Source organism: Mytilus californianus, unplaced genomic scaffold (genome assembly GCF_021869535.1).
Source record: "Mytilus californianus isolate M0D057914Y unplaced genomic scaffold, xbMytCali1.0.p SCAF_2, whole genome shotgun sequence".
Taxonomy (NCBI): Eukaryota; Metazoa; Mollusca; class Bivalvia; order Mytilida; family Mytilidae; genus Mytilus; species Mytilus californianus.
In genome coordinates this window covers 91655352-91679559 of record NW_026262668.1, presented here as the reverse complement: position 1 = coordinate 91679559, position 24208 = coordinate 91655352, and the positions used below count along the sequence as shown (strand labels likewise).

The following is a 24208-nucleotide window of genomic DNA, read 5'->3' as shown; positions in this document are numbered from 1 at the left end:
TAATCCACATGTTTGCAATGTCTTATCTTTCTTGTGTTTTTTTTCCAAAGAAAACTGAAGTCATGAGCATATTAGTTTTTACATAGATCTGCATTATTGCTAATTAATTTATGATTTTAAGGTACAGTTGAAAATACATTTAGTTTGTTATTTCAGCCAGTGGACATTCTGTACAAGCCTCTAACTGATTTCCAGGAAGAACTTCTACCTCAAGACATCCCACTAAGGACCATTTATAATATTTATGATGAACATGAGCAAGAAAGACAAAGTAAGTAGCTGCTTTAATTCATGTAGTCTTAGGTATGTCTTTTGTTTTAAACATTATTTTTGTCTAAATTGGACTGTTATACAAACTAAACACAAAATTATGAAGATGGAAAAAAAAGAATCTTTTCCTTCAGATCAATGGTCCTTCGGTTTTCAATCCACAATCATCAAATTTTCTTAGTTGTCTTTATAAACATTGACAATATCCACATCCTTTTGTACAGTTAAACCTCGTTGTGTTGAAAACTTGGATGAGTCAAAGTAATTTCTCGGTACTGGTAAAATTTCCATTTGATCAATGCATTTTGAAAAAAAATGTGGAGTATTGCAACCACGCCATTTGAGACTGATTAAGTTTTTTTGAAAACAATAAGAATCTTCCATGGTTTTTATAGCATTGATTAAAATGTACATTTTCTAATTTGTTGCAGGATTACTCAAATTATGTAAAGAAGAAAGGAAGAAACTTGTTGATGGAGAAGGTACCACTAAAAAAACAGCAAGGAGGAAGCTAGGCCTAAACACTACTTCACAGAAGACAGGCACGTCAACCCAAAGAAGATCTAGAACACCAAACAGATCGAAAATTACCGGTACTAGGTCTCAATCAGGTAGTTCTACAGCAATCCATAAAAACCACTAGGTTATTGTTAACTGAAAAAAAAAAATGAACAAAGTATGATTAAAATGTAGAAAGATTTTTACGCAGAACTAACCTTTAGCATTTAATATGACCTTATTGTCCGCTGATATAAACATGTAATATTACAAAAAAAATATAATCAAGTCTATAGACTACCAGTATTGGTGGATAAGGAAAACCCTTTGTATGACAAAAAAATAATTAGAAAATTTGGGTTATTGTCAATATTTATTGTTGGGAAAGATACAGTATTGAGTGATTTAAACATTAATTATCTTTGTTTTTAGAGTAATGTATTATTATATTCTCACAGAGGAGGATTTGAAGAAAACAAAAAGCAGTCTTCAAAGAACAAGAACTGCCTGGGCTACATCTGTTGGTCACAAACGAGTTACTAATGATGAGTTAAATAACAGGTAAGTAACACAACAGCTTAAGCCACATCTGTTGGTCATAAACGAGTTACTAATGATGAGTTAAATAACAGGTTAGTAACATAACAGCTTAAGCCACATCTGTTGGTCATAAACGAGTAACTAATGATGAGTTAAATAAGAGGTTAGTAACACAACAGCTTAAGCCACATCTGTTAGTCATAAACGAGTTACTAATGATGAGTTAGATAACAGGTTAGTAACACAACAGCTTAAGCCACATCTGTTGGTCATAAACGAGTTACTAAGGATGAGTTAGATAACAGGTTAGTAACATCACAGCCTGGGTCACATCTGATGGTCATAAACAAGTTACTAAGGATGAGTTAGATAACAGGTTAGTTACATCACAGCCTGGGACACATCTGTTGGTCATATACATCTTACTAATGATGAGTTATGGTGTATTGACATCATGTCTATTGATCCAATCTGTATTCAAGTATCCTTATCCTTGCTTATTTACATCGTTTGAAAATAATACCTATAAAAACTAGCTTTTAGAAGTTGTGAAGATTTCTATAGCAAACAAAAACAAATATAATGGTAGCAAAGATTTGATTTTAGAAATTCAGAGTAGTGTAAATATAATTTCATGTGCCTTAAATCTTGAGAGTGGTAATAGAAGAAATGAACCTTTATAGAGTTTTCAATGATTTCTTTTACTTTTCTTTGCATATAAAAGCTGTTTTAACCGAATTTGTTTACAACAGTTTCAACACTGCTGTGCTAGTTTTCACAAGAAATTGTAGCAAAAATCATTATATTTGTTTTTATGCCCTCGCCGTAGCGGAGGGGGCATTAATTTTTACCCTTGTCCATCTGTACGTCTGTATGTCCAAAAATTGGTTTTTGTTCTCTAACTTAAGTTTGCCTCAACCAAATGTTAGGAAACTTATACACAATGCTTATTACCACAAAACACAGATCAAGTTTGAATATTGGTGCCGTCACTTTTACCATTCTAGAGTTATGCCCCTTTACAAATGGAAAAAATGCTGAATTTTTCGTTTCCGTTCTCTTTCTTTAGTTTGCCTCTACCAACTGTTATGAATCTTATACACAATGCTTATTACCACAAAACACAGTTCAAGTTTGAATTTTAGTGGCGTCACTTTTATCGTTCTAGAGTTAAGCCCCTTTACAAATGGAATAATTGCTGAATTTTTCGTTTCCCTTCTGTAACTTTAGTTTGCCTCAACCAAATGTTATGAAACTTATACACAATGCTTATTACCACAAATCACTGATCAAGATTGAATTTTGGTGGCGACACTTTTACCATTCTAGAGTTATGCTCATTTACAAATGGGAAAATTGCTGAATTTTTCGTTTCCGTTCTCTAACTTAAGTTTGCCACAACCAAATGTTATGAAACTTATAAAAAATGCTTATTACCACAAAGCTCAGATCAACTGCAAATTTGGGTAGCGTCACTTTTACCGTTCTTGAGTTATGTACCTTTATAATGTTATGTGCAAGTGGGGACATCATTTGTGTCCCAGAGACACATTCCCCATTTTTTTTTCTACAAGAGAGAGGGAGAAGTTTTTCTAAGGGTTAAACTTGCAAAGTTATCAAAAGCTTCTTTATTGCCAACTTCCTTTACAAACAATCTAAAAAAAAACATCCAAATTACTGCTTATTCACTATTACTTAGGGATTTTGTGGGTAAATGTTAAACACAAATTGCTTAACAATATACACATTTCATTTATTCTTGTATACAGAATTTGGTAAAACCTGGTAGTCAAGTATTTATAAAAATTTGATTTTCCCTAATCTGTAACAATTGGTAATGACCAAACTGAATGTACAACAGTATTTTGTAATCATAATTTTCATGGACAATACAAAAAGAAGATCTCAAGTTCTCATGTTTCCTTTTTGTTTACTCTATGATATATTACAGGGTGAAAGAACTACATGAAGAAAGCTTGAAATTAAGAGAAGAATTATTGTCCAAGAAAGAAAAAAGAAACAGGCAAAGGTATTCTTTAATTGTTAATATTCATATAAATGGACAGAGATGTAATGTTTACCTCCATGGCAGCAACCAGACAAATCAGTTAATCGAAATACATTCATACAGTCTTTAACAATAGATAGGTTTATACATAATTTGTTCAGCACTTATTCTCCAAGGTTTATACATAATTTGTTCAGCACTTATTCTCCAAGGTTTATACATAATTTGTTCAGCACTTATTCTCCAAGGTTTATACATAATTTGTTCAGCACTTATTCTCCATGAGTCAAAGTAAATTGTCAATAAACAGAGACTATTCAAAGATTCTCGGATTTTTTAAAAGTTGGATAGAGATCATAAAAGTTATTTTTTTTAATGGTTTTATCACCATTGCTACAACATAAAATGTCTTTTTACAGTTTCATAACAAAAACAATATTTTACAGTATTTTAATTTATTAGAAATCATTGCTTAACTCCTTAAGGAATAGCACATCCTCTATAAAAACTAAATGTCCTTTAAATCATCAGCCAGTCACATTATTTAAGAAATGTTAAAGTTGTAATTTTAGCCATATCTTGCTCCCAAAGAAGTGTTATTTTTTAGTTTTATGTTGCCATCTTTTTTGGCTTGAGTTATTTTGGGCTACTAGAACATAGGATATACAAGAAAAAAGTCCCTATAGCATTTGCTTTCAGTTCAAATACTGTAAATTCCGAGATTTATGTTATATTCATATTAATTCATATTAATGTGGATAATGTGACTGAGAACAATAGATCACATTGTGTAAATTTCATATTTTTATAATGATCATGCCTATTCCAAAAATAGATCAGTTCATGTTAAAATAATGTATTTCACATTTCATTTGATCTAACAAAACAATGCATTAATTTTCTAGATTACAGCATATATATGTGTGATGGGGAACAATGGATAATCAAAAGGCATTTAACATAAAATTGGTTCTTAGAAATGTGTAAAATGTCCTTAAAAGGGTTAAGATATGGATGATAATTAAATATTCCTTAGAAATGAACTTGAAAATTAAAAAGGGTAGACTGTCATTGAATTCATTGAATTCATAAAATATTTTTTTCTTTTTGAGAATCCTTTCAACATTTCTATGTGTATCCTGGACTTACCTTTTTCATTAACTCATCTGGCCTTATGGTCAGAGTTATTGTTTCCATCAGTATGATTTCATTGTCTGTGTGTCAACTGGGCTCTCGGTCATTTTAATTGGTTGATTTTTAGTCTGAGTATGATAATCCTGCCAAATTTTAAGAAAAACATATGTTGCTGATACTCTTTTGAAGAATGTAGTTGGACAAAAGATTCTGAAAAAAACCTGCAAAATTATTCATTAAGAAGTCCATTGGTAGGACTTATTCATTGCAATATGGGAAAACTTAAGAGACCTTAAGTAATTTTGGTTAAAAAATTTGTGGAGTGAAAGTTTATGGAGCAAGTATCGCACAAAAAAAAGTTCCAGTTTGGTACATATTTATAGTTTAATTTAAATAATTTCAGCTAAATTTATTTGTTTGTTAAAATACATATCCTAAGTAGTGCAAGTTACTATAAAATGTACATACAAATAATTTTGATATTTTACTAAAAACAGAAATTGTAGATTTTTTTAATTATTGTTATATTTCAGTCCAAAATCTCGACCCAAATCAACCCCAATAAGAAGATCAAGAAGTACATCTAGTTTAGTGTCCAATGGAAGTTCATGTTTGTTGAATAGAAGTACAATTGATAGTGCTCAACCAATATCTAATACTAGACTGAAGAAAACACTGAATAAATCTATAGATACAAGTCATGTGGTAGTCACACCAAGGGTAGGTCATTTTGCATTGATGAGAATTCAAATAAAATTCATGTGGTGCTCATATAAGTTGTCAAGAAATGTATTGTTAGGAAAACACAAATAAATCTGTGAAAAATAAATCATAGCAAGAATTGGTAAAGATGGGTTATTATATATCAAGGTTGGCAAAAAAGCGGTCAATACTAGTATTGACCATGCCGGCGGTAAATACCGGTAAATACCGGGAAATACTGGCAAATACTGGTCAATACTGGCAAATACTGGTCAATTGAAATTTTGATAGGACTTTACTATAAAACTAGTCCCTACCTCAGGTCAAATACTTGGTAAATGGATAGATATAGTCACAAGGCAGAAAGTCACTTATTTACTACATTGTAATAAGACAAAAAGTCACAATTAATTAGTTCATGAACATGGTTTAATGAAGATTTATCAAATATTAATTTAATCATACAACAAATATAGTCATTAACACCATGAAGTCAGTTACTTAAGAGAGACTATATAACATCTGATTTTCTTAACAGTTATTTTGAAAGATGCAATTAAAAAATTTTTAAAAATTGTTTTATATATATATATGTTATATATTTATTAAAAAAAACATTTCCTGCATTTAGAACATTTTTATCATGCTGTTGAATAGTCAGGAATTAATTCATTGTTTAAAACAATCTTTAGAAATCACTTTTATGACTTTTTTCCTGTTATGTCAACATTTATTAGGGGACAGTTGTTATAGTAATTAAACTTTTGACACCTGTTAGCCATATTATAGGTAATGTTCTGATAATCTATATTGCTAGTCACTTGTAATTCTATTTACCTGTAATATTCAAACCTTTTCAAGAAAAAAATATCTTGATTTATACATGTTAGAATAACTGATATAGCTGCTCAATTTTATATGTATACCAAAAGTATGCAATATCATTACTCCTAAGAACTAAATTAGTCATTTTTATTGTTTTAATAATTAATAACATACCAATATCATTCATTTTTATAAATTGAATCATGCCAAAGGAATAAAGTTTTCCCTCATCAACCATTTTTTACTAGAATTGATAGATAAGTCAGTCAAAAGAAGCATGAAAATTTCAATTGACCAGTATTTGCCAGTATTGACCACTTGGGGAGTATTGTCCAGGGCGGTAAATACCGGTTAATACCACTGGTAAATACCGGGGGTGGTAAATACCGCCCAACCTTGTTATATATGGAAATCACATAAGTGATATGGTATTCTTGAATAACAAAATTCATAACTTATGCAATTAATTGATAATATTCTATATAAAAGTAAAAATGCAAGATGGTTTGGGTTTTTGTCTCGCCTGCAACGAAAGTTGCAGAAAGTGAGACATAGGTATTACTATCCGGCGGCGGCGGCAGCGATGGCGGCGTAAACTATTTGTATAAAGCTTTATATTTCAGAAGGTAGAAGACCTGGATGCTTCATACTTTGTATGCAGATACCTTATGTTACGAACTTTCCGTCTGTCATATGTCCAATGTCCTTGACCTTATTTTCATGGTTCAGCGACTGCTTGAAAAAAAAGTTTAGTTTTTTTGTTATGTAAATTTCTCACTTATTATGAGTAATAGGATAACTATATTTGGTATATGGGTTCCTTGCAACGTCTACATGTCCATCAGACAGGGTTCACCTGACCTCAGCCTCATTTCATGGATCAGTGATCAAGGTTAAAGTTACATGATTAGGTCCGTTTCTCAGATACTACAAGCAGTAGGTCAGCTATATGTGGTTGTATGGAATGATTATAAGGGATACATGTCAGTCTGGCAGGTTTCATCTGACCTTGACCTCATTTTCACGGTTCATTGGTCAATGTTAAGTTTTTGTGTTTTGGTCTGTTTTTCTAATACTATAAGCCATTGGTCAACTATATTTGGTGTATGGAATGATTGTAAGGTGTACATGTCTGTCTGGCAGGTGTCATTTGTTCTTGACCTATTTTCATGGTTCATTGGTCAATGTTAAGTTTTTGTGTTTTGGTCTGTTTTTCTAATACTATAAGCAATAGGTCAACTATATTTGGTGTATGGAATGATTGTAAGGTGTACATGTCTGACTGGCAGGTGTCATTTGTCCTTGACTTCATTTCCATGGTTCATTGGTCAATGTTAAGTTTTTGTGTTTTGGTCTGTTTTTCTAATACTATAAGCAATAGGTCAACTATATTTGGTGTATGGAATGATTGTAAGGTGTACATGTCTGTCTGGCAGGTGTCATTTGTCCTTGACCTCATTTTCATGGTTCATTGGTCAATGTTAAGTTGCTCTTGTTTGGTCCTCTTCTCAGATACTATAAGTTATAGGTCAACTATATGTGGTGTATGGAATGATTGTAAGGTGTGCACGTCTGTCTGACAGGTGTCATCTTACCTTGACCTCATTTTATGGTTCATTGGTCAAATTTCAGTTTCCTCAATGAGGTTTGTTTCTAAGATACTTTAGGCAATATATGTTAAATAAATTTGGTGTATGGAATGATTGTACGGCCTACATGTTTGTCTGATAGGATTTATCTCACCTTGACTTCATGTTCATTCATCATTAAAATGTTAATTTAATGTAAAGCTTATATAAACTTATTTTTTTTAAATTCAATTATGAACACTAAAACAGGCGAGACATTTCAGTGTGTCAACTCTTGTTTTCTTCTTTGTAAAGTGAAAAAGTTAGCAGAGTTGGTTTTAAAAGGTTTATGAGAAATTTGATTATTGTTTACTTATTTAAATGTACCATACATTAAGAATGACAGAATAACCTTGACAAGACTATTGCATCATCCATGCAAAAGCCTTCTGATTGTTTTAAATTTTAGATTATTATACAGTTATAAAGTAAGTTCTTGATAGTTGGCGTAATAGAAGTCTATAAGATTGAACCAAGATCTTTTAATCAATAGCAAACCTTTTATAGGACCAAAGAATTTTAGAACTAATGATGACAAAGGGTGAACAGGAGAGAGCAACTAACCGTGACAGATTTATAGCTGATCTGACTTGGGAACATCAGAGAAAATTAGAAGAAGAATCCAGGGTGCAGTCTGAAATGAAAAGACGCAGGATGCTAGCAGAGGAGAATCGAATCAAATTATTAAAAAAGGTACAGTAAAAGGGGAAAGAAATAAAGGCAATCATTTTTGAGCTTCAATCTGTAAGTTAGTTAAAGTCACTTCAAAACTGATCAGCAGTTTTATGTTTTCTGATGAAAGCCACACATGTTTATTGTTATATCTTTAAAATTTTTAACATACATGTATAATGTTGTATTATATAGAATACTAATCATTTAACTAAATATAAACTTATTTCTAAATAAATTATTCAAAGTTACTGTTGCAGGGCAACACTTTAATGTCAAATAAAACAGCTGTTGTCCATAAACCCAGTCAATAACCTCAATACTGTTGCTATGGTTACTGTTGGTGTTCCTCATATGACTGTTTTCATGTGAAATAAGAACATTCTAACATCCTTTTGTTTGACATTGAATGTTAGTTTTCACAAAGAAATAGGGTATTGCAACCATTCAAGGTTTTTAAATTCTAATTTTAAGTGATCTTTTCAGCTAAACTCTATGGTAGACTCTAACAGGAAAACCTAGAAAACAAGACAACTTGTTATACAGATAAGAACCATTACCTATAAATGATGTTTACCGTGTGCAGATATAAGATCATTAATATTACAGACATAAAACAGCAAAAATATCTTTATTGATATGAAAAAGAATTGTTTGTTAATCTTCGTTGAGACTTATGTCACTTTTCTTGTTACGGAATAAATTAGAGAAGTTTTATTTCCAATTACTTAGAAATTCAGTTAGACTTCTAAAGTATCAATAAAGGATGTATATTTAAAAAATTTTCATTGGCCAATATCAAGTTATATTTGTAAAATTTTAGATGGAATCAGAGAAAAGAAGACAAAGGAGGGAGAAATCTCAATTGGAAAGAAAAGAACAGTCACTGCACCAAGCAATGCAGAAATGGGATATCTCATCAAGAACTCAACAAAAACAGAAGGTTGGTTTTTTAGGAACATATCCCCAAACTTCGGTTTTCATTGTTGTACCCTTCTCAGCAAAGTTGTTAAAGATTTTATGTTTTCAACTCTAACATCAATTTGTTTGTCTGTCATCCCATTATTGTCACCTTGATAGCACTTTTAATTCAAATTGCATCCCCTTCCATTTGAATGAATTTGAACTCTTAAATATGATCTTTTAAGGAAAAATCTGAAATGGAAAACGATTTTATAAAGGGGACTAGGAAAACTATCTTATCTTGATATAAAACCTTTATTTCTGTTTGGATCCCTTCAAATTAGCACAAAGGTTACTCAGATATAATCTTTGTTTAATTCAAATTTTGACAAAATGAAAAATATTAGGGACTTTTTTGGAAAGAGTGTCTTGTACAAATACACATATCACAAAACCATGGATTGTAATACTATCAAAACATGAAATGATTATGAAAAAAAAAGGAAATGGGGATCCGGTTTTAGGTGAGGGCTTGTACAAATACAATATAATTATTGTTGTCACCTTGGTAGAATCTTTATTTCATGTAAGATCTCTTTCAAATAAAAAATAGGGCTTACCATCAATAAAAACAACAATACATTAATTTGAAGTTGAAAACTATTTTTTTTCATGGGGTATATGTTAATCCATTGATTTCAGAGCATGAGGAATGCTGGCTTGCTAAATAATATTATTTTCAAGTGTAGTTGTACCACTTGTATGCTTTTTTATGTACAGTATTTTATAATGCATGTTGAATTATGATATATTTATTTGCTGTAGATTTAATAGATCATTATGTAATCAAAATAAGACAAAGATGATTCTACAGTCGAACTTGGTCGTGTCGAAAACTCAGATGAGTCGAAGTAATTGCTTGATCCTGACAAAATTCTCATTTAATCAATGCACTTTCATCTCTGATGAGGCGAACTTGGTTGCTTCGAAAGTCAAAAAAATTTTAAAGTCCTTTTATTTGAAAATTAATGTAAATTTCTTTATGTCTCGAAGTTCGAAAGTAAGAAATTTTCAAAAAAATGCAGACTTAAAGATAGAAATTAAAATCTTTAGTGTTTTGAACATATTTCACCTGATATAAAAACAAAACAAATTCAAATGACCAAAGCAGAGCTTAAATGAATCCTCTGAATTGAAATTCATTAGTTGCAATAATTAAAAGGATAAAGACAATTATGACAAATTTATAATAATTGAATGCAAAGCAGACGACTTTTATCAGGGATCTTTCAGAACTTGTTTTGTTCCATGAGTGGTTCCATAATTTATAGTGACTAACCTTTTTAAATATTTGTGTATTGATTTTATTTGTGAATGTTTTGTATCTGGTCTTGTGTGTTAATTATTATGATGGACCAAAAACATAGAGCTTTACACAGTATCAAAAAAGACGCAATGTTCAAAATATCTAGTTTTACACAAAACTCATACCATACTTCATGCATTCCAAATTCATTACGACACACTCGACATTTGATGAGTTGAACCTTAGATAAGTCCAATACTTTCGTCTGGTCCCTTCAACTTTGACTTAACGGGGTTTCGATTGTATTTTGAATGATGTACCCGTAGAGAAATGAATAAAATACTGAACTATTTTTGTTTAGGCTGCATCATTTTGTTCCAAAAGCAAGGGGTAGTGATCCTACATTCTCTCATCGTCTGCAGCTTTTTTATGATTAAAAGACATTATCCAGAGCGAAATTTTTAGAATATATTTTTTGGGGTATTTTACTGATAAAAGTAATTAGTTTTTTCATTTTTTCAGTTAACAGTTAGATACAGTTGGGGTTACAGTTTTTTTGGACATCAATTATTCTGTCAAACATTCAGGGAATTTTATATACTTTTACATAAGTCTTTTTATGATAAAAAAATAACAGTATCTTGAGCAAAATTCTAAGAATATTTATTTTTCCCTTTTTCCTCATTTTGGGATTATGGACTTAGTTTTTTTTTGCAGTTAACATTGAGATACAGTCTTAGGTTAAAGTTTTTCAGACATCAATAACTTTGTCAAACCTTGAACTTTTGTCAAAATGTAAATTTTTAGGAAACTTGGACAAAAACGTCTTCAAGAAATATCATCTGAAGCAAAAATTTTAAATTTAAAATCCCCCCCCCAGTATTTTATGGACTTAGTTTTTGGCAGTCAACACTACACTTTTGCACTGACAGTAGCCATCACAGGCAATATACACAGGGTTCCACAGAACCCTTTTATGAATTTTTATTAACTTGAAACAGATTGATACACCTCATTTAAACTTCCCTTTTTTATTTTCAACATATTAATGAAAAAAGTTCTTTATTTATCTATTCCAATAAAATTGCTTCAATAGGATCTTCAAATAAAGGAAAGAAAAGACAAAGAACAGTTAAAGAGGAGAATACAGGTACAATTAACGGGAATAGTCTTCTGTAACCACAGTTTGTAATAGCATAGAATTTGTCTTTAAAGAACAACATATCATAGCCAGATCCTTTATGATCACTTTGTCTTTAAAAACAGTGTTTATTTCACATGAAAATTGTTCCTCTTTGAATTTATCAAATTTATTGGTTGAACAAGCACATTTTTATTGAGATGTTATAGCCTTGAAATCTCATGTAACTTTTAAATACAAATATCAAAAACATTCAGAAAGGTCAAGTAGAATTATTGTTGCATGTGATGTATTTGCAAAAAAAAAAAAAACAGTCATCCAGATAAAATAAGGTTTTATTCTGAAAATGCATGAAATATTTGCTGTCCAGATCAATCAGACAATCCATACAATTGTCTTTTTTCTCAAATTCAGTCAGCATTTAAATCTCTTAAACACTGTACGTTCAAGAATTAGTAAATACATTTAGCTGAAATATTTAAAAAAAACCACTTGTGTCATTTTCTTTTTAAAGGTAGACAATATTCAGTAAGAGGACAAATAGATTTAGTGATATTTCTGGTCATTATTAGACAAGTATTAACATTTATTAGTCTTTCAAATTCAGGTTTCCAAACTTGATGGCATTTTAACAGTTAAGGTACACAATATAAATACACATAGCAACTTTAATTAGTCTAACATATGCCATGTATGTGCATCATCATGTATGGAAGAATATGCATGTGGAAGATATGCCTTTTTGTAAATTTATACATATATACAAATAGATATTATTATTATACCTTACATATAATATAAACAATTCTGTTGGGTAACACATTATCACATGACATGGAATAATTCAGTTAATTTTCATTTAATCCAAGAAAGGACAAATAACCCTCATAATTTACACCAGCATTGAATAACCCTATTATTCACCGGTGAATAACCTTTTGAGCTTCTTGATTGTACACCAGTTATCTCCCACTTAAATGACGTCACAGACGCATGTAAACAAATAAAAAAAACCATCAGTTATTTTATAGAAAGAGTCTACCTTTGTTTTTCATAGGAGAAATTTTTTGACACAAAATAATTTTCTAACATAAGTTTTTTGACAATCTATAACTACAGTAAGGCAAGTGCTTTTTCAATGGTTCAAAACCCTACCACTGTTAGTTTGGTATAATAAAACCATTGTAACCCTTTAGAAACGATGAATATCCAAAATTGTCAATCCTTAAAAGTTATTTCACTTTGTGCTGCGTCCTTAGGGAAATAACCTTTTAGGGTTGACAAATTTGGATATTTACCTTTTCCTCGGCCCATAATTGTATATTGTTAGAAAGGGTTATTTCATTTGTACATAATTTACATTTGAGAAGACACACTAAATGTCTCATGTCCAATGACATTAACCAACCAGTTTGTTTGAAGTTTTTTTTCTGAGGGTTTAAATGGTATAATCCTAATATTATTTATGGATGGGGATTTTATTTTAATGGTATCATTATATCATGACAGAAATTTGAACATTCAATTCAAAATTGATTTTTGTTGAACCTTAGTGAAAAAGGTTGCTCCTTAACACCCCCTACAATAAACGTTTATATAAAATATATATTTTAAGGCTGACTGATGTAAGAATATGAAGACTCTGTTAACATTTGAATTTGATTCTTGTACTTCATTAAATGACATTATGTTAATGCTTTAGATCTTTTCTGGAATCTGGTATTGTTTGGTTGCTGCCTCATTTATGAATACATGTACAATTTTTGTTTGAGAAAAAATATATTAATGATCTCTACAAATTAAAAATTTTAATAAATAGGAAGATGTCATGCCTTTTAACCTGAATTTTCTTTATTTTTATGAACAAAGATGTTTTTTATTTGTGATATTTCATAATGTATATAAGGCTTATCTTAGCTAACGGCAAAGAATGCAGATTTTAAATAATTTTTCTCTTTGTTAAGGTGGTACCTAACACTACAGGGAGATAACTCTGTAAAAATCAGCTAAACGTTTTAATTACGTTGTATTGTTAAGAAAATATTAAGCTTCTCAATGATCAAAATTAGTGTTTGTCAAACTGCTATATAACCAATAAAATTTTTCTGATAAAGTGGTTGGTTCAAGTTTTTTGAAATTTTTATGTTTTTGTCAAAGGGTCAAAGTAAACATTTTGTCAAAATTTTTTGAAAATTAAACGAGCCAAATTAGTATTAGTCAAGGTGTTGGGTACCACCTTAATTTGACAATAACAAGAAAAAAGTTACTTACCAGCTAAAATATAGCAAATCCTTTCTATGTCAATATGAATGAAGACAGTAAGGTAACATATACTCTTCACCATGAGACAAATGTTCATGCAATTTGTCAAGCTTTTGATTATCCCTAGTCAAGAAAAGTTGTGAAAAAATCAAAAGACAGCCCAAGATCTGTTATCAATACCAAATTCCTAAAGGACAGAAAAAAAACATTCCAATATCAATAAAGACAATCACAGATGAGAATCTTGACAGACACTTGAACATGTGTTGGGATTAAAACTAGTTTTTAGAGATTGCAACCCTCTCCTTCTTAATCTTGATCAGTGGTTTATTAGAAAACACACAAAATTTGATCCCTTTTAATAGACAAAAGTTAAGATACATTGTATATTATTTCCATATTTGTTCTAATATTTAAATGAAATGGGAACATTTTTACATTGATTTATGAATATTTTAAAGTTTATAGGATAAAACATTCTGTCATAATCTGTCTCATTAATACATTAAGGCAGGTAAGAAATATTTATAGTTCCTTTTATATTCATGAAATAGAACAGGTAAAGTAAGTTAACAAATTTATAAAAGCATGTACTGTTTATTAAAGACAAGGAACAAAAAAATTAGAGCAAGAGATGAGTTAGAAATGAAAGACCTGATGGTACAACAGCAAGATTTTGAAATAAAATCTGTAGCTCAGAGGAAACAGGATAGGATACTTAGAGATAGTTTAGTAAGTAGCTCAGAGATATGAGATTGACTAGAAAATTTGTTAACATTTACTAGATTTTGTTTAAAAGATATTATTGAATATATTGTATAGTTTATTTTGAATGCCTAGCTTGCATGTTTTGGTACGGTTCATACATCATACAACTTTTATTTTACAAGAGAATAGATTAAAATATTTATAGGGAGCAGATTGGTGTTTCTTCTGGCATCATTTGTTCAAATTCATTAGTTTAGTAAAAATGTGTGATAACTACATATTGTGTGAAACAGACTATTTTTTTTATATATATGTATTTAAAAACCAGATATTAATGGAAAATTGTTATTCTTATTTTTTCAATGTTTTCTGTCTACATGTTTTTGTTTGTTTTAAGTGTTATAGAATGAACACAATTTTTCTGCAGATTATTGAAAAAAAAAGACAAAATTTGCCAAAATATTGTCACAAAATCATTAAAAGAATTTAAGATGCCTTGCAATATTTCTCCTTTCTCAACAGTTTTAAAAACTGTCTTAAAATGAGATAAATGGTATCACACTTGATGCAGTGGTAAAATCTATCTGTCATGTTGATTTGAAGTGATAAGTTCAAATGGTGAAACTCATTAAGATACTAACAGTTTAATGGCCATTCAGTGGATTAAGTAAACATTTTGTTTGTTGTATGGTAAGAATTTACAATATACTAGCTAAGTAAAACTAAAAGGGAAGGGGAAATGATTGTAACCATTTGCTAGCAATAGGGGTACATAAAATTGTTTTAGCTTTAATTCTGATATTTTGTTCTAATGTTTATATTTTTTCACAGATGAAAATGTTGCATAATAGAAAAGAGAGAGATCAATTTGAAAGTCGTCATACAGTTGTAGAGAAAGAGTCAAGGTATGTAATCAAATGTTATATTTACAAACATTGTGTACACTGATTTAGGTCACTTTTTGTGACTGCCACATGACAATACCCTGATAACCTTTGGCAAATTTGTTTGCATCAAAATGATGTTCTTTTTTAGCTCATCTGGCCCAAAAGGGCCAAGTGAGCTTTTCTCATCACTTGGCGTCTGTCGTCCGTCATCCGTTAACTTTTACAAAAATCTTCTCCCCTGAAACTGCTGGGCTAAATACAACCAAACTTGGCCTAAATCATCCTTAAGGTATCTAGTTTAAAAAATGTATTCGATGACCCTGGCCATCAACCAAGATGGCCGCCATGGCTAAAAATAGAACATGGAGTAAAATGCAGTTTTTGGCTTATATCTCTGAAACTAAAGCATTTAGAGCAAATCTGACATAGGGTAAAAATGTTCATCAGGTCAAGATCTATCTGCACTGAAATTTTCAGACACATCAAACAACTCATTATTGGGTTGCTCTCCTTGAATTTATCATTTTAAGGAAATTTTGCAGTTTTTTGTTATTATCTTGAATATTATAACAGATAGAGATAAACTGTAAACAGAAAAATTGTTCAGCAAAGTAAGATCTACAAATAAGTCAAACATGACCAAAATTGTCAAATGACCCCATAAGGAGTTATTGAAGTCAATTTTTCACAATTTTTTGTAAATTTTTGTAATTTTTTACAAAAATCTTCTCCTCTGAAACTACTGGGCAAAATTAAACCAAACTTGGCCTAAATCATCCTTAGGGTACCAAGTTTCAAAAATATATCCAATGACCCTGTCATCCAACCAACATGGCCACAATGGCTAAAAATAGAACATAGGGGTTTACTATAGAAGTCTAAGGGAAAATTGTAAAAAAAACAATTTCAAATGGTCACAACTTGAAAACTGATTTAAATAATGATAAGGGGTCTTCAGTAACTATTGTAAGACTACAATGGGATGACCTGCTTATAATTTAACTACTTGGCCAAATTAAACCAAACTTGGCCTCAATCATAATTAGGGTATCTAATACTATTAATTATGATTTTAACCTTATTTTACACGATTTCCAAAACAACAGTTGATACAGGTGAACGACACAGACTCTTGAGAGCCTCTAGTTATTCATTGTTTACTTTCCCTATTATTCATTGTTTACTTTCCCTATGATGACTTGTGGATAGTTGACTCCAATCAAGTAGGATATACGGTGCTATAGTTCCGGCTTTTATAATAAATCTATATGGGCAATAAAGGTATTTAAATTATACAATGAAAAAAAATAAATGACTGGTAGACAGGTTGACAATGTGTTAAAAATGTAAATATTTGTATGGTTGACTGGTTGACAGGTTGACAAGTCGACAAGTTGACAATGTTGAAAATGTAAATATTTTTATGCTTAATTGGTCGACAGGTTGACAAGTTGACAAGTTGAAGTTGAAAATTTAATATAGTTAAAACTGAAGTTATGGTTGACAAGTCGACAGGTTGACACTTTGAAAGAATTTATATTGTGTAAAATAGTATTATTAGTGACTGGAAGACAGGTTGACAAGTCGACAAGTTGACAAGTTGACAATTTGACGGTGAGAAATGAAAACTGTAATAATGGTTTACAGGTTGACAGTCAACAGATTGACAGGTCGACAGGTAGACAGTAATAAGTCAAGACTTCATAAAAAGGTTAAAAAACTGAATTGTAAATTTAAACCTGTCAACCTGTTAACCATTACACTTGTCAACCTGTCAACCTGTCGACCTTTTCACTTGTCGACCTTTCAACATGTTGACCTGTTGACTTTCACACTTGTCGACCTTTCTAGTGTCAACCTGTCGCAGGTCGACCTATTAGTCTGTCAACTTGTGTACATATAAATCGATTTACTTCTTAAGTTAAACCGAATTACTCCTCTGTTCTTCCGAAGAACTACAGTACTGTTTATCCTACTTGACCCCATTAGCCATGGTTACAATATAAGTTGTTAATAAACATGTAGTCATCACAAAAAAAACTTTTAATTTCTTGTTAATTCTGTAGGGAAAATAGAAAAGACTTAGAAAAGGATGTACATATAAAAATGACAGAATCTGAAAGGAAATACCAAGATGTTTTACAACAGAGGGATATACAGATAAATCTCAATAAGTAAGTGCTATAGATGTTACTCTAAATACCCAGATGGGGGGATTGGGCACGGCCTCCTCTAAATTTAAAAAATGTTTTTAATTACACTTTTCTTATTTTTTTTACTGCTGCCACCATACTTTATTGTGGATCTCTCCCCCTCTTTTTAAAAACAATGGATCCACCACTTCAAGATCAAATGTTCAGCCATTAGGGAATATGCCCCTGAGACTGAAATATATGTGAGTCAAGCAGGAACATATATATTGACGGGACTTGACACTACCTAATTGTAGCCGATTTTAACGTCGGGTCATAGGTAATAAAGATACGATACGGAAACGGACATGTGTTAAAAACGTACTCGGTATTATCCTAATAATTTCTGAAAATATCAATAAAATGTCATTCAAACTAGTTTTACAGTGATTCCAGTGTATCAAACTTGTATTCTGTCACTTCAAATTTGTTATAATCGCATTCATTTTATCACAGAATGGTACAGAATGCAAACAAGGTAATAAGAAAATGGCGCCGATTGCCTTCCCAAATTTAAAAACATTATAAAACACTTCACATCAAATAAATTACACTTATTTTGGTCATTTTATATGACAAAACGTTTCTACTTTATGATAAAACTTGTATTTATTTACGATTGAATTATGTGGTTAATTTATTGAACAGTTCCGATAGTTTTTCAGTCAGACGCCACCAAAATCCATAAATCTCGCGAAGTCTCATGGAGTCTGAGATTTTATCAATTTTATACTGAAAAGCCTATCAGATTCATTTCCAGTTAGATATACTATTCCCAGAGTAAAGTAAACCTGAAAACATTTTTGTGTGCAACTTATCTTTGTTGCTTACAATGAAAAATGATGTTAAAATTCTTATTTTATCATAAATATAAACCATACGTGACATAGCATAGCAATGAAAACCTCAAATTAAAAATGACAGAAGAAAATTGTCAATAGTATTAAATATTTGTTGATTTTCTATAAGAAAAAAACTAACCCAATCAAAATCAATCAACACTGCAAAAGAATCATTAACTTTTCTGAAATATTCATACCATGTGCAAGATTAACCATGTATAAATGTCAAATACTGCACTTATTTTAATAATTATCTGTCTATGAACTATTATACAGATTTTAAAAAGGGGACATAATCCTTTATGACAAAAAAGAAGAAATATTTGTTTGAACAAATAGAGTTACCTCCCTGTATAGTGTTTTATTATCATTTTTGTATAAAGCTTATTTTTCATTGTAATTAGGCTGTAATGATATTATTTGAAGTAAACTATACAATATTTAAAAAAATATTAATAATAAGTACTTCCATATTAATGTATTTACTATAAATATGTGCATTCCGTTTTTCAAGATTTGCCCTTCTATGAACTCATTATTAATTTTTGTTTGTCGATTAATTGTACCTTGGAAAGTCAGATGAAGAACAGCAATTAAAGCTGTATTCTTTTGAAATATCCTCTCTCAATGCTAGGAGAGGTGACAAGTATACTTAAATATAAAGGTGAAGGGTGGAAGATGATGTGTAGTGTTGATCTAGAAGAAACACAGGTTATTGCATACATGTACCCAAATAACTGTCCCAGTAAATATTTTGGAATTTTAACGTTTTGACCATAATTAGGCAAATGTAATTTAAACATGGGAAGTTCAGTTGTGAAAGGTTTCTGGTTTATGCAGGATTTGGTTCAAACAGGTATATTGTATTAAATATTAAGCTTTATACTTTGGTTTTATTATTGTTGGTATGTAGAGACCTAGAATAAAAAGTCAAATAACAAAAATACAAAACTCCAAGGAAAAAATTCAAATCAGAAAGTCCTGTATGAAATGGCAAAATCAAAAGCTCAAACACCACAAAATAATGAAAAACAACTGTCATATTCCTGACTTGGTACAGGCATTTCCTTATGTGGAGAATGACATTTCCTTTAACTGATTTATACTACCGGTATATGTACTACTATATCTACAAATTTTGATCATAGATTAGAAAGGCAAAAGAAACAAGCCATTGTAAGAACTTCTCAACATAAAATGGAGGAAGAACTGGAAGAATGGAGAGAAAATGTAATAAACAAAAGAAAAGTGGTAAGATCTTACTTATCACTAGTCCTGTTTACCCAATAGAACAGTATTTATCTAGGGCAATTTGTGAATTAATTAAAATGACAGATTTTGATAAATTTTATATCATTGGTTTACATCAACAATATTCACTGGTGTCAACGTGATGATCGTAACTGCAATTACGATCATCCCAATATGGCGGACACAAATTTAGGGAAATTTTATAAGGCCGATTTCTCCATTTTAACAGCTTATTTTCAGATTCGCATTATGTCAGGAAACAAATTTATAAGTATTGCCATCAAAGGTTTTTTCCTTCATGATGGAAAAGCAACAAGAAGATCGAAAATTGAGATACAAAAAAACACGATGATGATCGTAACTTTTATTTATTTTTATCAACGATGATAGTAATTTTTACTTAAGATGATCGTAACTGTCTGTTCCAACGAAGCATTTTCTTATAAATAGAGCTGTATGGTATGCGAAAAAGTGTACATAATCATCTTATATAGTGATAATAATGAGAGACGATTACTGTAGGGGAGGGCAACATCCTATTGATTGGTATACGTGTAAGTGCACAATAATGGTTATGATTTTGCGAGATTTCATACTTTTTTTTTATCTAGTTCTATATTAAATTGCATTGGGGTAAATAACTTTATAATGATTTCATATATCTTATATAATTAAGGTATTGGAGATTTCATATTAATGACCAGTTTGGTAAAATTTAAGATTTTTTTCAATGGAACACTTTGTAGGAATGATATTACCTTTCGAGAACCTGATATTTTTAGGGGAAGATATAGGATTAAGAAGTGTAGCCATATCTGTTGAATGCAAAAAAGATTGAAAGCACCAATAAAATAGAGGTTGGAAAATATAGCATTAAGAAGTGTAACCATATCTGTTGAATGAAAAAGAAATTGAAACCTTCGATAAAATAATTCATTGATATTTTTGGCTAAAACAACTTCTTTCGACTTACTACAATAACACGTGTCATATAACAGTAAGTGTAAGGATTTAAAGTTTGATAAACCTGGAAACTAATATGAACGTATATACCATTTATTTCAGCTTTTCCTTCATTACATAAATAGCCTACCCATGGTAAATATAGGCAACAGTGGCGGATCCAGAAATGTTCATAAAGGAGGGGGCACTGACTGCCTAAGAGGGGCCCCGCTCCAGTCATGCTTTAGTGATTCCCTATATAATCATCCAAGTTTTTCCCACAAAAGGGCGGGGACCCTGGCCCTCCCTCTAAATCCGCCTCTGTAGTCTACCAATGTTTAATAGTCATAGTTTGATTAAGAAAATACAAAACCAGGCAACAAGCTAAAACCGAGGTGAACACATCAAAATAATGTAGCTTCATGCCTAACATTACTTATTTCTAAAATATTCAGTGAAAGTTTTGGCCTGCAATCTTAAACTGTATCATGAGGATGAAATTTATATTTACTTCATACAAAAGTATTCCATTTTGAATTTTAACTAAATTACTCATAAGAAAAAAATATTGATGACATTTGCAAATAAGCCTGTCAATTCCCCCTTATGTCATTTCGTTTTGACAAATTGCAGTGCTCATTTTGTTCAGTTTCAAAATCATACTGTTTTCAGTTATACCAATATATCGTGACTTCTAAATAGAATGCTCATTTAAAGAAGAAACACATCGTAAATTGTGAGTTACGATCATCTTTATATAATAACAAGTCTGAGTTACGATCATCCATAGCCGAAGTTACGATCATCATCAAGTTTTTTTGTATAGCGATTTTCCTTCTTCTGGTTGTTTTTCCATCATTTTAGAAAAATACATTCAATGGCAATGCTTATAAAGATTTTTATTGACATAAAACATATCTAAATACAAGCTGTTAAAGTGGAAAAATCGGCCATATAAAATTTCCTTAAATTTGTGACCGCCATATTGGGATGATCGTAATTGCAGTTACGATCATCACGTTGACACCAGTGATATTGCTACCAAGTTTGAAATTCAGTTTTAAGAAAAGCTTTTGTGGGACGTTTGACCCTTAAATATATGAATTATGTGAAATATTGCCTTGTAAGCACTCTAATGGTTACAAAATGAAGATGATCATAATGGTCTAACTCTTAATGATCTTTTTTTGTAAATAAACTGGAATTATGCCCCAGATTTATACGGTTTAGCTTGATTAATAGATGTTTAATTGTAGAAACTTCATCTCTCTGCATTAATCAAATAATATTTTGTGCATAATTTGTCCATTAACTTAAAAATGCCATGTGGAAATAAGAGTGCTGTCCTTTATATCTATCAGACTATAATATTAAAAGAAGTTAACTGAAATTTGTATTAAACTTGTGCATTTCACCAGTCTATAATGTCCATTTTAAATTATCATCCTGAATATGCATGAAATACTTTACACTGGACATTAAGCAATAAACAAATCAATCAAAGCTTTCAAATGATAACCTTTGTACCTCTGTAGTTGATGCTGTCTGCTCAGGTAAGTATTTCAGTTTGGCTATACAAGTATTTTCATTACTCTTGTTGAAATACTTTTCCCTTATTTTCTAATCACACAAAAAGCAAACATTTCAAATCATCAAAACTTCCATATTCTGAAAATTCACTTTCTAATGACACTGACCTTTTAAATGTTTAACCTGTTTATTTTTTATTGAGATAACAAAAATCAACCAAAGATAGTATATAAGATTGGTTCCCTCATTTGCAGTTCTTGTATAGTAAACAAAAAAGCTAGACTTATTTAGAACAAAAATTGGAATCCTGTTTTTGTTTTTTTTTATTCTTCTTAGAATTGTTTCTTGTTTTGTATTTATGACATTATATCGAGACAACTACACCCATCAGAATCTGTCAATTTGGATTAAACAGCTGTATTATTTGATATTATTATTTTTTAATGTTTTACTGTGCTAAAAATAAATCTGCATATCCCATTCTGCAACATCCATATACTACACAGGTAATGATGTCTTGTCTACATTTTAACAAAAGGATGTACGCTAATGACCACTTACATAAATCCTTCACAATCAATACAAATTACTACTTGTTGTAAATCATACAACATTTTGTGAAATGCATGACTTGGTATCTGCTTTTCGTAAGAGTTCATTTTGGTGTCCACTCAGGGTTCTAGCAATGTCATTGATTTTTAGCAACTAATTTCCCTCTTTTCACCCAGAAAATGTATAAAATTTATCACCCATCTTAGAAGATTTTATTATATAGTATAATAATGTTTGACATTTTATTTAATAAAAAGTTTATAAAACATCTGATGTTTATAATAATCAAAATTAAGTTTAACAATAGAGCAAATACTCTCACCCAATTTATCTTTTTCATATAGTAAGCAATTTATATTTTAATCATTTATTATTCTGTATAGGAATGCTTTCCCTACTTTAATCCCTAGTAAACATATTACTTTAAACATAAATTAGAAAAATTAGAATATACCAGTAATTAAGTGAAAATAGCACATTTATTATAAACTTTGGTTTCTATAAAAACTAATACACATCCAACCTGTATAAAGAAGCTCATGACTTTAATAAGCTGTTACCGTACCTTAACTCATCTTATTTTTTTTGTAGACTGAGAGACAAGCTAGTGAAAATGCCATCAAAACGATAGAACATAAAGCATTAAAGGCCCATGATGATCGTGTGAACAGAGAGAAAATACAACAAAGAAACATACAAAAGTAACATTGTTTTATTCCTATTTTATTTATATCTTGCCTGTAATATATGTCAGTATTTCAAGTTAAGTATTCAAATGACAGTCCATTGAAAAATAATTATTTGTTATTATTTCTCCATGTTGTACGTCCGTTACATTTGTTGGAAAAGAAAGGATGGAAGAGGGTTTATAAATAAGATGAAATTCCTAAAGTAAACTAACATACAAAATTCCTGTTCATTACAATGGAAAGCTTTCCTGGATGGGTATTAGAGCTCACATCAAACAGGTAAATTAAAATGGCTCTCGTGTGAAATTGGCTGTTCCTCATCATACGTAGATCTCATTTCAGTTTGAATCCTGGTATCTATGATGAGTTTATTCATAGCATGTGCTATTTTTTTTGTTCAAGTACAAAACTTGTGGAAGAAGATGCTAATTTCAGTGATATGTTTTTTTTTTTACTTATTGAAATATTTCCAAGTATTTAAGATATAAAAGTGGATTGACTGAATATTTTGACATTAGTGTAAATAAAACAATTTATAAACTAAGCTGTGATTCGTGGTACCTGCAGTTTTTATGCCCCACCTAGGGGCATTATGTTTTTTGGTCTGTACGTTCATTCGTCCGTCCGTCCGTTCTTCCGTCTGTCCCGCTTCAGGTTAAAGTTTTTGGTCAAGGTAGTTTTTGATGAAGTTGAAGTCCAATCAACTCAAAACTTAGTACACATGTT

At 30.6% G+C, this 24208-nt stretch overlaps 1 protein-coding gene across 1 annotated transcript in view; it reads left to right on the top strand.

Annotated features, from left to right (window-relative positions):
- LOC127728456 (coiled-coil domain-containing protein 177-like) overlaps positions 1-24208 on the top strand; it is a 31771-nt gene that overhangs the window by 3530 nt on the left and 4033 nt on the right. The window contains exons 3-15 of the mRNA XM_052235842.1: positions 157-271; positions 702-881; positions 1227-1329; positions 3260-3337; positions 4984-5170; positions 8113-8298; positions 9101-9220; positions 11583-11636; positions 14496-14621; positions 15429-15502; positions 17551-17658; positions 19667-19769; positions 23385-23494. Of these exons, the coding sequence (XP_052091802.1) occupies positions 157-271; positions 702-881; positions 1227-1329; positions 3260-3337; positions 4984-5170; positions 8113-8298; positions 9101-9220; positions 11583-11636; positions 14496-14621; positions 15429-15502; positions 17551-17658; positions 19667-19769; positions 23385-23494 (1544 nt within the window). The remainder of the gene's footprint in view (positions 1-156; positions 272-701; positions 882-1226; positions 1330-3259; positions 3338-4983; positions 5171-8112; positions 8299-9100; positions 9221-11582; positions 11637-14495; positions 14622-15428; positions 15503-17550; positions 17659-19666; positions 19770-23384; positions 23495-24208) is intronic.